Source organism: Venturia canescens, chromosome 7 (assembly GCF_019457755.1).
Source record: "Venturia canescens isolate UGA chromosome 7, ASM1945775v1, whole genome shotgun sequence".
NCBI lineage: Eukaryota > Metazoa > Arthropoda > Insecta > Hymenoptera > Ichneumonidae > Venturia > Venturia canescens.
The window spans coordinates 7,920,597-7,931,480 of NC_057427.1; the positions used below are offsets into that span (position 1 = coordinate 7,920,597).

General features: G+C 38.9%; 3 protein-coding genes across 4 annotated transcripts; 2 read left to right on the forward strand and 1 right to left on the reverse strand.

Moving 5' to 3' along the window:
* The first annotated feature begins 22 nt into the window (after nucleotides 1-22).
* Nucleotides 23-5,191, forward strand: LOC122413919 (sodium-dependent nutrient amino acid transporter 1-like). Of its 2 annotated transcripts, none has more exons than XM_043424604.1 (6): nucleotides 23-140; nucleotides 1,361-1,736; nucleotides 1,995-2,622; nucleotides 3,630-3,819; nucleotides 3,929-4,105; nucleotides 4,264-5,191. In XM_043424604.1, exons 2-6 carry the CDS (start codon nucleotides 1,367-1,369, stop codon nucleotides 4,804-4,806), a joined length of 1,908 nt encoding a protein of 635 aa, XP_043280539.1. In that variant the 5' UTR covers nucleotides 23-140; nucleotides 1,361-1,366; the 3' UTR covers nucleotides 4,807-5,191. The 2 variants fall into 2 exon arrangements, with proteins under 2 accessions (XP_043280539.1, XP_043280538.1); XM_043424603.1 differs by lacking the exon at nucleotides 23-140 and adding an exon at nucleotides 175-289.
* A 1,036-nt stretch (nucleotides 5,192-6,227) lies between these two features.
* LOC122413920 (coiled-coil domain-containing protein 137) lies at nucleotides 6,228-7,380 on the forward strand. The gene is made up of 2 exons (XM_043424605.1): nucleotides 6,228-6,421; nucleotides 6,501-7,380. Exons 1-2 carry the CDS (start codon nucleotides 6,345-6,347, stop codon nucleotides 7,354-7,356), a joined length of 933 nt encoding a protein of 310 aa, XP_043280540.1. The 5' UTR covers nucleotides 6,228-6,344; the 3' UTR covers nucleotides 7,357-7,380.
* Nucleotides 7,381-7,487: 107 nt separating this feature from the next.
* Nucleotides 7,488-9,129, reverse strand: BORCS5 (BLOC-1 related complex subunit 5). Its single transcript, XM_043424606.1, has one exon. The coding sequence runs from the start codon at nucleotides 8,690-8,692 to the stop codon at nucleotides 7,874-7,876; it is 819 nt and encodes a 272-aa protein (XP_043280541.1). The 5' UTR covers nucleotides 8,693-9,129; the 3' UTR covers nucleotides 7,488-7,873.
* Nucleotides 9,130-10,884: the final 1,755 nt, after the last annotated feature.

Sequence of the window (10,884 nt, forward strand, 5' to 3'; positions counted from 1 at the left end):
CATCAAGAGTTCCGATCCAAAGTTGGTCACAGACGGATGTCGGCTTTTCGAACGAGGAAAATTCTCGGTCTCTCTTTCTCGCAAGTTCCAAGTTCCCAAGCACCGAAAGTTCGAGGAATATTTTGAGGATTTCCAACACGGTGAGTCGACTGCACGCTCGCACCTTTAGTCAAATGAAGAACGAACCGATGAGCGGAATGATGAACGGACGATGTCAAAGTTGCTCTCAAAAGCGAATTTGTTTCTGGAAATAAATCCATCGAGCTTGACGAAAATATTGCCGACTCAAGTACGTTCTTTTGAGATCTCAAATCATTTGATACATTCAACAAAACAGTTGACTTCAATCCACCAAATAATCGTCCATTCGAATAGAATCTTGCTCGATACTAAAAAAATTCTTTTCGGCGTGTCTAAATATAAGCGTAGCGAGCAAAAACAAAGGAAAAAAATAACTGAAAAAATACGCGAACTTGCAGCATCCTCTGAACTGTCGTAAAATTCCTTTATTACGAAAGAAACAATAAATAAATTTTCAAAGTTTTCGAAAACAGATGTAAACGCGACGGCTCCTGTGAAGGTTCTCGCCGGAAGCGAACTCGCTTTTTAACATACATCGGGAAAAAGCCATCGCAATTAGTACAAACAAAATTCCGCGTTTACGTATCGCAAGTAAACGCGCTTTGCCCGATCACTTGTCTTTACACGAATATGCGCCCGACGAACAATCATCGCGAAAAGAGGATAAATTTTTTGGGTACGAGGGATTTGGTCGTAGATAAAACCCATCGCGATCGCAAATGATAAAAAGAGGGCCGAGGCTTTTCGGTCCTCGAGTCGCGCCGTAAACCAGTATTTTGACAGCTCCCTTCCAGTTACGATATTCGCACAAAATAATAATATTTCTGTGCTCGAACTGTGTCGACTTTACTGAACAACTGGCTTCCCGGTAATCGAATATAGCCGTGGCGATTCTCGCGTATCGCGTTTCATCGATTTCAATTGAATGGGGCAAGCAGCTTTGCTAGCGTCGAACAAGCTGCATAATCTTCGCATTTGTCATGCGTTCTGCGACGATGGTACGCGGGGAGATTTACGCTCCTGGGACGAGTAGCTCACTCGTTTTATTCGCGTCTAGTTTATTCTCACTTTATTATAACTTTGTTGATCCTTTTCTATCCGCGGGTCAAGTGTCATTTGCCATGACATTTCGAGCTCGCGGAGCTCAGGATCGACGGGATTTTCCAATGAAATTTTTCATTCATCGTTTTTCGTGATTAATTTGAATTTATTGCAATGGCAAAAAAAAAAAAAAAAAAAAAAAAACAAACAAACAAACAAATTAAAATTGTCTTTTAAGGTAAAAATGGAGTCGAAGAGCTCTAAAAGCGTCTTCTTAAACGAGGCATTCGCGGACGATTTGAACGATGCTTCGACTGTGAAATCGACTTCGGGCGTGAACGAGGAAAAGGGCGGAGGCCCGGCGCAGCCTCCGACATCCGGTTGGAACAACAGCATCGAGTTCCTCATGTCCTGCGTCGCCATGTCCGTGGGGTTTGGCAATATTTGGAGATTTCCTTTCACCGCTTACGAGAACGGGGGCGGAGCTTTTCTCGTACCCTACATCATCCTCTTGATTCTCGTTGGAAAGCCCTTCTACTATTTGGAAATGATCGTCGGGCAATTCTCCGGGAGAACGTCCATTAAGGTGTGGAACATTTGCCCTGGATTCGCAGGTTCGTTTCCGCGTTATTGCGGGGTTGAAAATCTTAGCGACGAAGGTCAACGAGAGGGCCCCGAGGCCTGGAAAGATGGGGAAATTTAAAAGGAGAAACGGAGGAAAAGCGTTTGTAGATCGTTGGCGATGGGACGTTCAATTTTTCAAAATATTCTCGACTTCGGGGCTCGCTGGCTCGAAAAAATGTTATTCTCGATCGAGGATCGTCGACTCGAACGAGCAGTTTCTTTTTTCTAAACTTATTCTCTTGTTCAAGGACTCGGCTGGGGCCAAATGTGCTCTACGATCGCCGTCGCAACTTATTACTCGAGTTTAATGGCCCTGAATCTCTACTACCTCATTAATTCCTTCACCGCCGAGTTGCCGTGGTCGCGTTGCGATCCGGAGTGGACGGAGGATTGCGTGGACTCGAGTAGCCACGAGGGTCGAAGCGGAGATGAGACTTTTATGATAAATGTGAGCGCAACCGACCCCAAAACGAGATGGACGTCGGCAGAGCTCTATTTTTCGAAAGTCGTTCTCAAAGAGAAAGAAAACATCGACGACGGCGTTGGGACGCCCGACTGGAAACTCTCGCTCTGTCTTTTGGGCAGTTGGGTCTGCGTTTGCCTCGTTTTGTCACGAGGCATCAAGAGCACCGGAAAAGCTTCGTACTTCTTGGCCATTTTCCCGTACGTCATTCTCCTCTCCCTTCTCGGCCACTCGGTCACACTCGAGGGTGCAGTGAACGGAATCGTTTTTTTCATCACACCGGTCTGGAGCAAGCTGCTCAATCCCAGCGTTTGGTATGCGGCCGTGACGCAATGCTTTTTCTCGCTGAACGTTTGCTTCGGCGCTATCGTCACGTACTCGTCCCACAATGACTTCAGGCACAACATTTATCGGCAAGTTACTCAACGTCGGATTCATTTCATTTCTTTGCATTTTTCATTGCCGTTTAAAATAATCGTTTCCATGAATCACCCACTCGATCAATCTCACTCGCGACATCGGATTCGATTCGTCAAACGTTTTTTTATCACTGCGTTTACGAGCCAATTACATCTTGCCTAACATTTTTCAAATAATCAATCGTGTCTCAACATCATTCGGAATGTTAGAAACGTCGTTATTCGCTGATTTTTCATTTAAAGCAGCTCGATAAAGTTCGACGGAGACCCACTTCTGGAGCCTACAATTATTTCATTTACAATTTTGAGTCCTTAACACGACATAGCATGGGAGAACAATAATATTAATTCTGAATAAATTGTACGCTGTTCGGAAAAGTTTCTATCGTGAAGACAATTCATCACAGATTCTATTTAAAAAAAAAAAATAATCTTAATGGGCTTTTAAGAGAGAAAACGTCACCAAATTTATTTCTGAGACTGACTCACGTGTGCTTTGATTCATCCAGTAGCTTCGCTTTTCGTAACGAATTGACCATTCTTTTTTCTCGGTGCCATATTAAACCGATGTAAACTCTCTTTCGCGCAATAAAAATGTTCCCTAGTCTATGTGTATTTAAAGCGTCGGACTCGACCGTTAACTAGTCAAGTTGAAGTTTAAATTTTATCTCTTATGATATTTTATAGCATTTTATTACATTCTTGTAATAAAATATTCTCAATGTAGGCGTTTATTAATTTTGTTAATGATTTAGAGATTAATTTAATCAACATAAAGTAGTTGCTTACTTTACTTTGGAATAATATTATAAAATACTTGGCGTCGAGCCGCTACCGCGTCTCTTGATCATTGTTCTTATCTATTTATGAATTATCAAGAATGAATTTGAGGTGTCATGGACCCGCGAAGGTGTCAATGTCCGTTTGGAAACGTTGGAGGAGATAAAATGAATTCTTTCACCAATTTCAAGTCAATTCGAGCTGCCATTTGATAATTTTAGGGACGTTTTGATCGTAACGACGCTTGATACGTTAACGAGCATCATAGCGGGATGCACGATATTTGGAATATTGGGAAATCTCGCACACGAGATGGGAACCGATGACATAAGCTCGGTAGTTCGTGCTGGTACGGGTTTGGCCTTTGTTTCGTATCCAGATGCGATTGCGAAATTCCGAATGTTGCCTCAAGTAAGCACTTGGACTGAATAAGGTCGCAGTATTCGTTCGATTTTACGATGATTATTTGACTGAATGTTCGTTCGGTATCGATCGTTCTAACCATTTTTTCGTTTTTCAGCTCTTCGCTGTACTTTTTTTCCTCATGATGTTCGTACTCGGTGTTGGATGCGCAGTTGGGCAAAACGGAAGCATAATAAGTGGCATCGCTGAACAATTTCCGCACTTGAAATACCGGCAAGTTATGTACCCGGCGTGCATACTCGGTTTCCTCATCGCCCTCGTCTACGTAACTCCGGTAAGTCTGAAAACAATTGTTTCTCGTCATTTGTGTAATTTTTCTGAACCAGAAATATCGAAAAATAATTGAAGAAATATTCGGAGCAGGAAGATTAATTTTTCGCTGGGCTCTGAATTTAAAATCCTTTCGAGGCTAAGAAAAATTTTTGTTTCCAGGGTGGCCAATTTATCTTGACTCTCGTCGATTATTACTGCAGTTCATTCGTCGCTTTTGTGCTCGCTTGTTTCGAAATGGTTGGATTCATATGGGTTTACGGTTTCGAGAACTTCCTCGATGATGTTGAATTCATGTTGAGGAGGAAGCCCTCATTCTATTGGAGGTTCACGTGGCTCGTTGCAACCCCATTGATTATGATTGTCATATTTTTCTACACTGTCTTGACTTTGTCGCCTTTGATGTATGGAAATTCGTCCTATCCCTGGTCAGCTCACACAGCGGGCATTATTTTCCTCATATTCGGAGCAGGCCAAATTCCAGTATGGATTTTATACGCTCTTTTGAAGAATCGCCAATATCCGTTTGTTCAACAGTGGAAAAAAGCATTTTCACCTTCGGAGGAATGGGGACCCCGGTTAGCAATCCATCGTCAGGAGTGGCTGATATTCAAAGAGGAAAAAATGAAAATTAGAAATTCGCGGACTCAATCTAAATGGGTTCAAAATCTTTATATTCTATTTGGTCTGGAACCAAAAACATAAGAGACTTTACCGCTCGAGTATCTTTTCAAAAGCATTTTGTACTGCCAACATTTTTTGAGAAACTTACCAAATTAACAGTGTTTGGTTTCTTAACGAATGCTCTTGATTGGTGATTAATTTCGTTTTTGTATTGGATTAAATTGTTGACAATTTATCCACTTTCGAGGTTCTTGATTCTTTCTATGAAAGAACATGAATTATTTAATCGAGTGTGACCAAACCGTTACTGTAGCAAAAATCATGTAATGGTTTATTGAAGTATTATTTTTCTGTACTTAGTTATTGTTAAATTTATAACATTGCAGTATTTTGATAATTTCACATGGTTCTGGTTGTTCAGAATACAAAACTGAAAGAGTACAAATATAATAACATTGATGACACAGCTATAAAAGAAATTTATTTACATATATACAAGACTTTCCAAATTCAATTCAACGAGAAATTAAAAAAAATTATTTTCTATAATCTGCTATCATTTGATAAGATTTCGACAACGAAGTTCCATGGACAGAAATGCCCGCATATTAGGATCTTCCACTTTGTCCATGATAATTTTTTGAATATCTGCATCGCTGTTTGCTAATTTGTCACTGAGTTTTTCTGCATACTGGATCCAAACACAATTCGCACAACCTGACATGCAACATGTTGTTGGCACTTCCAAGTCGTCACTATCGCTCTCCTTGGACGAATTTGTACCACGTAAACTCACATCTTCCGCAGTCACCATGGGCCTATTATTTTTTACTGAATTTTCACTGTACAGCCTTGTAATAATGGCTAAGAGTTTGCAATCCGACATTCGACTTTTCAAAACTGGACCCAATTTCGTGAGAGTTGTCATCATTCAATAATACGAATGACGATTATCTATTTTGTTCGTCATTGAAATGACATTTGGGCCTGCATATAACAATTTTGAATTTCAGGCACACTTCACTAAAAATCAGAATTTTCAATGTAAGTGAAACTGACGAAATTTTGTGTGAGCAACCTCAAGGTTTTAAGGGAGTAACACTTTTTTCAGCTGGTCACGTTTTCGAGATGATAAAATTTGCGATAAATGAAATGTCATCTTGACAGTTGCGAAATTCGACAAACTCTACACAATAACCTAACCTAGTAAGAAGAGAGTTTCGTGGTTTCGTCTACAAAAACTTTAAATAAAGTCCGCTAGGTGCTAGCGAATACGAGTATTACATCATAAATTTGATGAGCGGGGGACTTGAAAAATTGTCACTTTTTAAATAAATAAACGTTTGTGGTTATTTTTAATTGGATCCATAGAATCACACAACAGAGGAAAGTATTCACAAATTGTTGGAACAGTTGACAGGTGTTACGACGATGATCTATGAAAAAAAAAAAACAGTTACGACGATTTGCAGAGAAAGTGGAATTTGATAAAATCACGTGACCTGAGTGAAATCGCGCATCACGCTTGCGCTAGCGTTCTCAGAACACGTGTTCTGCGTTCGTATCGTTCGTATTAAAAGGCCGCGGGTAAATTGATATTGATCTCGTAGAACGCTACAATGGGTCGAAAAATACCAGGAAAGAAGCACAGGACGATCAAGGATCCGGAGAAACAACGAGCAAAAAGATGGGCCGAGTAATAAATTTGAGCGTATGGATAAAACAAGATGAAATTTGTGATCAGCTGACTGGTGACGTGCGTTTGTTTTTTTTAGGTTAAAAACAAAGATCAACGAGCCACCGAAGGACGTAAACGAGCAGGCAATTCCGAAGAGTTTAGAACGTGTAATGAAGTTGAAGGAAGCAGTTAAATCAGGAAAGATAGTGGCGAAAAAACGGAAGAGAAAGAGCAAATCACAAAGTCGTTTAATAACATTGGGTTCGCAAAATCCGACGATGCATCCAAACGCAAAACCTGAAAAATCGGTTCCAATATTCAACCAAAATCCTGGAGAATCGAACAGTGACTTTTGGAATCGTGTCAATCGCGAAACTCATCTGTTCCTCAACGAAACAACGTTCGAAAAGAAGTACAACGTTGAGATCAAAAGAAATCCTGAGACAGGAGACATCGAGGGAGTTCAAAAAGCTCCTAAAGATGAAATAGACGAGCTCATGAAATTGCAAATGAAATACAAAAATATAGGTAAAAAGAAGAAAAAGAAAAATCTCAAATCCTCAGAGATTGAACCAAAACTTACCAAAGTACAAAAGAGAAAGTTGAAATTAAAAATGCGAAAGGAAAAGAAGGATCAAGACAAAATTGACAATTCTTACAGCATCAGAGAAAAAATAGAATTTGGAGACATAGCTCATGCTCCACCTGATCTCAAATTGAAGCCTTTGAAACCGAGAGAGGATAGAATGCCTGGTAAAAAAGATTTGCTCCTTAATTCTCTTTTAACTTCGAATCATAGTCCAAAAGAAACAAAAACAGGAAGGATTAAAATCGATAAAACTGGCAAGAGAAAAGATCTTCCAAGCGCCGAGAGGAGAATACTGGAGAAACAGCAAAGCGATGTGATAGCTGCTTATAGATTATTGAAAACTCGAAATGCTCAAGCAGAGTAATCAATAAAAATATATTTTTAATGATCATATGCTTTTTTTTATAGCACCAGACTTATTGAATGCATAATCGAATATCAAGAATCTATGAATTTTTTAACCTTAATGTTACAGTCAGAGAACAAATACACCAATCAACATTAATTCCATATTTATATCATTTCTCTACATGTGCGATAATTACACAAAGTACATATACAATTAAATATATGATAACGTATATACATTACAATCACAGGTGCCATTTTATAAGTGAGCTTTATAAAAGAAATGGCTTAATGCAACGAGCGCGTAAAGAATATTTGAACCATTACAGTCGATATTTAGAAAATAAGTTTCCTCAGAAGATGCATCTTTTTTTCAAATGTCTGTCGAAAATGTGTTGCAATTTTTGGAAACGTGTATTTTCTAAATATTCACCTAAATCAATGTCAATAACAGTAATAAAAATATAGGTGTTATTACTAACATAATATTAACACATTATAGTTATTATCATTATTAGTTGAGGCTAATTGATTTATCCAGTGGTCCAGACAAAAGGTTCGAGTCTGTCTTTGATAGGTAACAAATTATTGAGAGTTTCAAGGCTCTCTAGAGTTTGATTTAATTGCATATGGCATTTGGTCAATTGTCTACTGAGTTCGTGAACTTTATTCATTTGTTCAGCAAATTTGTTAAACTTTTTTGCCCTTTCAACGGCTAAGCTCATTATTCTGTTGACTTCACCATCGATATTAGCGCATAGAGCTGCTTGCTCCGAGGCGATCATTTGAGCATTGGTATTGAGATGATGTTGATAACGAGCGCAAAGATTAAAGAGGCCGATTGGATCGAGACGTTCCAGGACTTCAGGATCTCTAACTCCAGGCGGAAGATTCAAAGTTCCTCGCATTATGGGCAAGAACATTGGAATGCTTTGGAGTTTAACAAGATCAGGATCTTTGTCTGCAGATGCATCCGATATTGCTGGTTTCACCACCACAATATTGTGAGCGGTTTTGCTCGTATTAGCAGTTTTTCGTTGTCCCAATGCTCCGGCACTTGATTTTCGTCTTGGCATTTCTTGGTGTCCAAAACTTTTACCTCTGTAAAGCTGCGATTGCTTATTTGTCATTTTCGGCGAATCTCCTATAGGCCTGTTCACCGTGTAAGATATGTATGGCAAATCTGAGTCAGAACATATACTTGGTCCTGGACTTATGCATCTCGGTGGTGTATCCTCCGGCAGTCGTTCCCTGTTCGGCACACTCTTCCCTCGACGAAGCTGTGCCGTCCTTGAACGATTTCCCTCTGCGCCTTGGCCTCCCGCTGCTTGAGAACTTTGCTCCGAACCCATTCTTGTTTATTTCTATTTTTTGAATGTTTCTATCCTTCGTATATTTGAATGCGTTATTAATCAGCTGTGCACTTTTCACCAGATATTTTTCTTTTGGGATATATTGAACTTTTTTTGTTAACGTCAATGCAAAGGTCAACATTTTCTTTTCATCCCACGAGAAAAAATTGTTCTCATTACGAGAATCTTTGTAATTTTTCACGAGTTACAATATTTTTTATTATCTACACGGTTTGCGATTGCATTCGAGCTGTCAAAACGTTCAATGATTGAATTTTGTCGAATTTGGGTGAGTACATTGGGGATGGGATATAAATGAGAACAGCGCCACAACGACGTTGGCGTTGAGAATGAGAATTTTAACGTTATCTGTCGATGTATAAAACGGTTTCTTTAATTGTTTTTATCATATGACCGATATAATCACAGTAGTGTCAGCTTTCAATTCTAGTCTCAACATTTTTTTAAAAACGTGCGGGATTTTTTGAATTATTAAATATATCGCGGGATAAGGAAACTTTTTTGATTGATGTATACTAAAATGTGTATGGTTTATTTTTAGGTTAGAAAATTTTTACTGTTCATTTTTTTTTATCATTTTTGATTACAGGTTTTGTTCTATTATTTTCGCGATGCGAAGACCAGCAATACAAAATATAACGCAAATCACAATGGCACGATAAACGAAAAATAATCTCCTGTTCTATAGCCCGAGAAACCACATAAGTTTATCTTTTCACGAGTCCAGAGAGTCATACTAGAAGCTTGTAAATCAATGCAGATACAGTTGACACGCGATAATTTCTTTCGTGTATAATCTTAAAATATTTCGCATACTATTCGGAAAGCATTAACGTGTAGAATGCAAAAGGCGTTTGCACTCATTACGGGCACGATAACTGTAAGAGAATTATGGAACAATGATAAAAGAAAACGAGCGCACAAATCGGGTCCTGTGCTCAATGATTTTGGTGCGACACCTATGTTTATCTTAACGACCGCACTCACCTCGAAAGGAGCTGCGTGAAAAACTAAGTCCATGTCCATAACAAAAGTAAACGGCGATTCTTTAGTTTTTTTACACTCAGTCCTGTGTGTTACACGTTAATAAATAAAATGACGTATGTTCAGTCTATTGATTTCTCCACGTCTAAAAGTTCTTAAAATTTTTATCGTCAGTTTTTTTCGAAGTTATCTCAGCCGTGTAATGAGTGTTCGTTTAGATCTTTTCGACTTCATGTCGGTCGGGTGGCGTCAGGCAGTGGCAGAATCACGAAACAGTGACTTAAGAGCTCACGTGCACCTGAGGCAGCAGAGATAATACGAAATATTATAATCTTCTCCTCGTCACATTTTATTGTCCCGAGTTTTTTAGAGCGTAAAGCTGGCGATGGAAAATTTATGATTATTTTTTCTCATTCTATTTTGAGCAATCACGAGGATGGAATGATGTATTGCAGCAGCTCTTTGCATCAACAATTTAACCGTTGAATGAATTAGTGCTCGTTTTCTAATTAATATTTCGTTCATTTCTTACAGGTTTTGGAAAAAGTGCAAACTTTAAACGTCGTACTGGAAACAAAAACGAAATATTTTCAATAAAAAAAAAAAGTGGAAAAATACGTTTATCGAACATCATTCGAAAGTGTTAATGTTCACAGTGCGTTTATTTTCGTTGTGTCCAACGTTGTACTCGCTGCCACTTTTTCACGAATTTGAGGAATGTAGCAGGGAATGAGGCGAAAATAGCTCACTCAATTAAGGGTAAGAAATATGCATGAACACGCAGCCAATAATGCGTATTATTTCATGTGGAATATGTAGGCAAAAGCGGAGGGAGTTTTTCTTGGAAATTCGAAGTGAAATTCACGGTTCAATTTTTTATCACTGAGCGTTTTATTCAGCTATTGAGTGTCGAAGGATTGAGAGGGATTTTTTTTCAATAAAACGGTGAATTTGTGAGTTTTCTGTTCGCTGTGACTCGCACGGTTATTCAAATCTTTTTTGATAAATGTTTTCATTTCACGACGCGTTTTTTTTCGAACAAAGCATTGAAAATTCTCTCGCGCGGTTCAATCGATCGATCGTAAACGAAATTTTTCATGCCCGCGATCCTCCTCTCGCAACTTTCAAATGTCTTTTCCACTTTTCCTTCGTTCCATCCAACTTCTTTCGTTTTTTCCACTCGTCTC

Excerpts from the sequence above, each read along its gene's own strand:
- LOC122413919 (XM_043424603.1), top strand. The coding sequence starts at position 212 with ATGTCAAAGTTGCTCTCAAAAGCGAATTTGTTTCTGGAAATAAATCCA. Across the intron at positions 1,737-1,994 it reads CATTTGCCCTGGATTCGCAG|GACTCGGCTGGGGCCAAATG; the intron begins GTTCGTTTCCGC and ends CTCTTGTTCAAG. Across the intron at positions 4,106-4,263 it reads CCCTCGTCTACGTAACTCCG|GGTGGCCAATTTATCTTGAC; the intron begins GTAAGTCTGAAA and ends TTTTGTTTCCAG.
- LOC122413920 (XM_043424605.1), top strand. The coding sequence starts at position 6,345 with ATGGGTCGAAAAATACCAGGAAAGAAGCACAGGACGATCAAGGATCCG. Across the intron at positions 6,422-6,500 it reads CGAGCAAAAAGATGGGCCGA|GTTAAAAACAAAGATCAACG; the intron begins GTAATAAATTTG and ends TGTTTTTTTTAG.
- BORCS5 (XM_043424606.1), bottom strand. The coding sequence starts at position 8,692 with ATGGGTTCGGAGCAAAGTTCTCAAGCAGCGGGAGGCCAAGGCGCAGAG.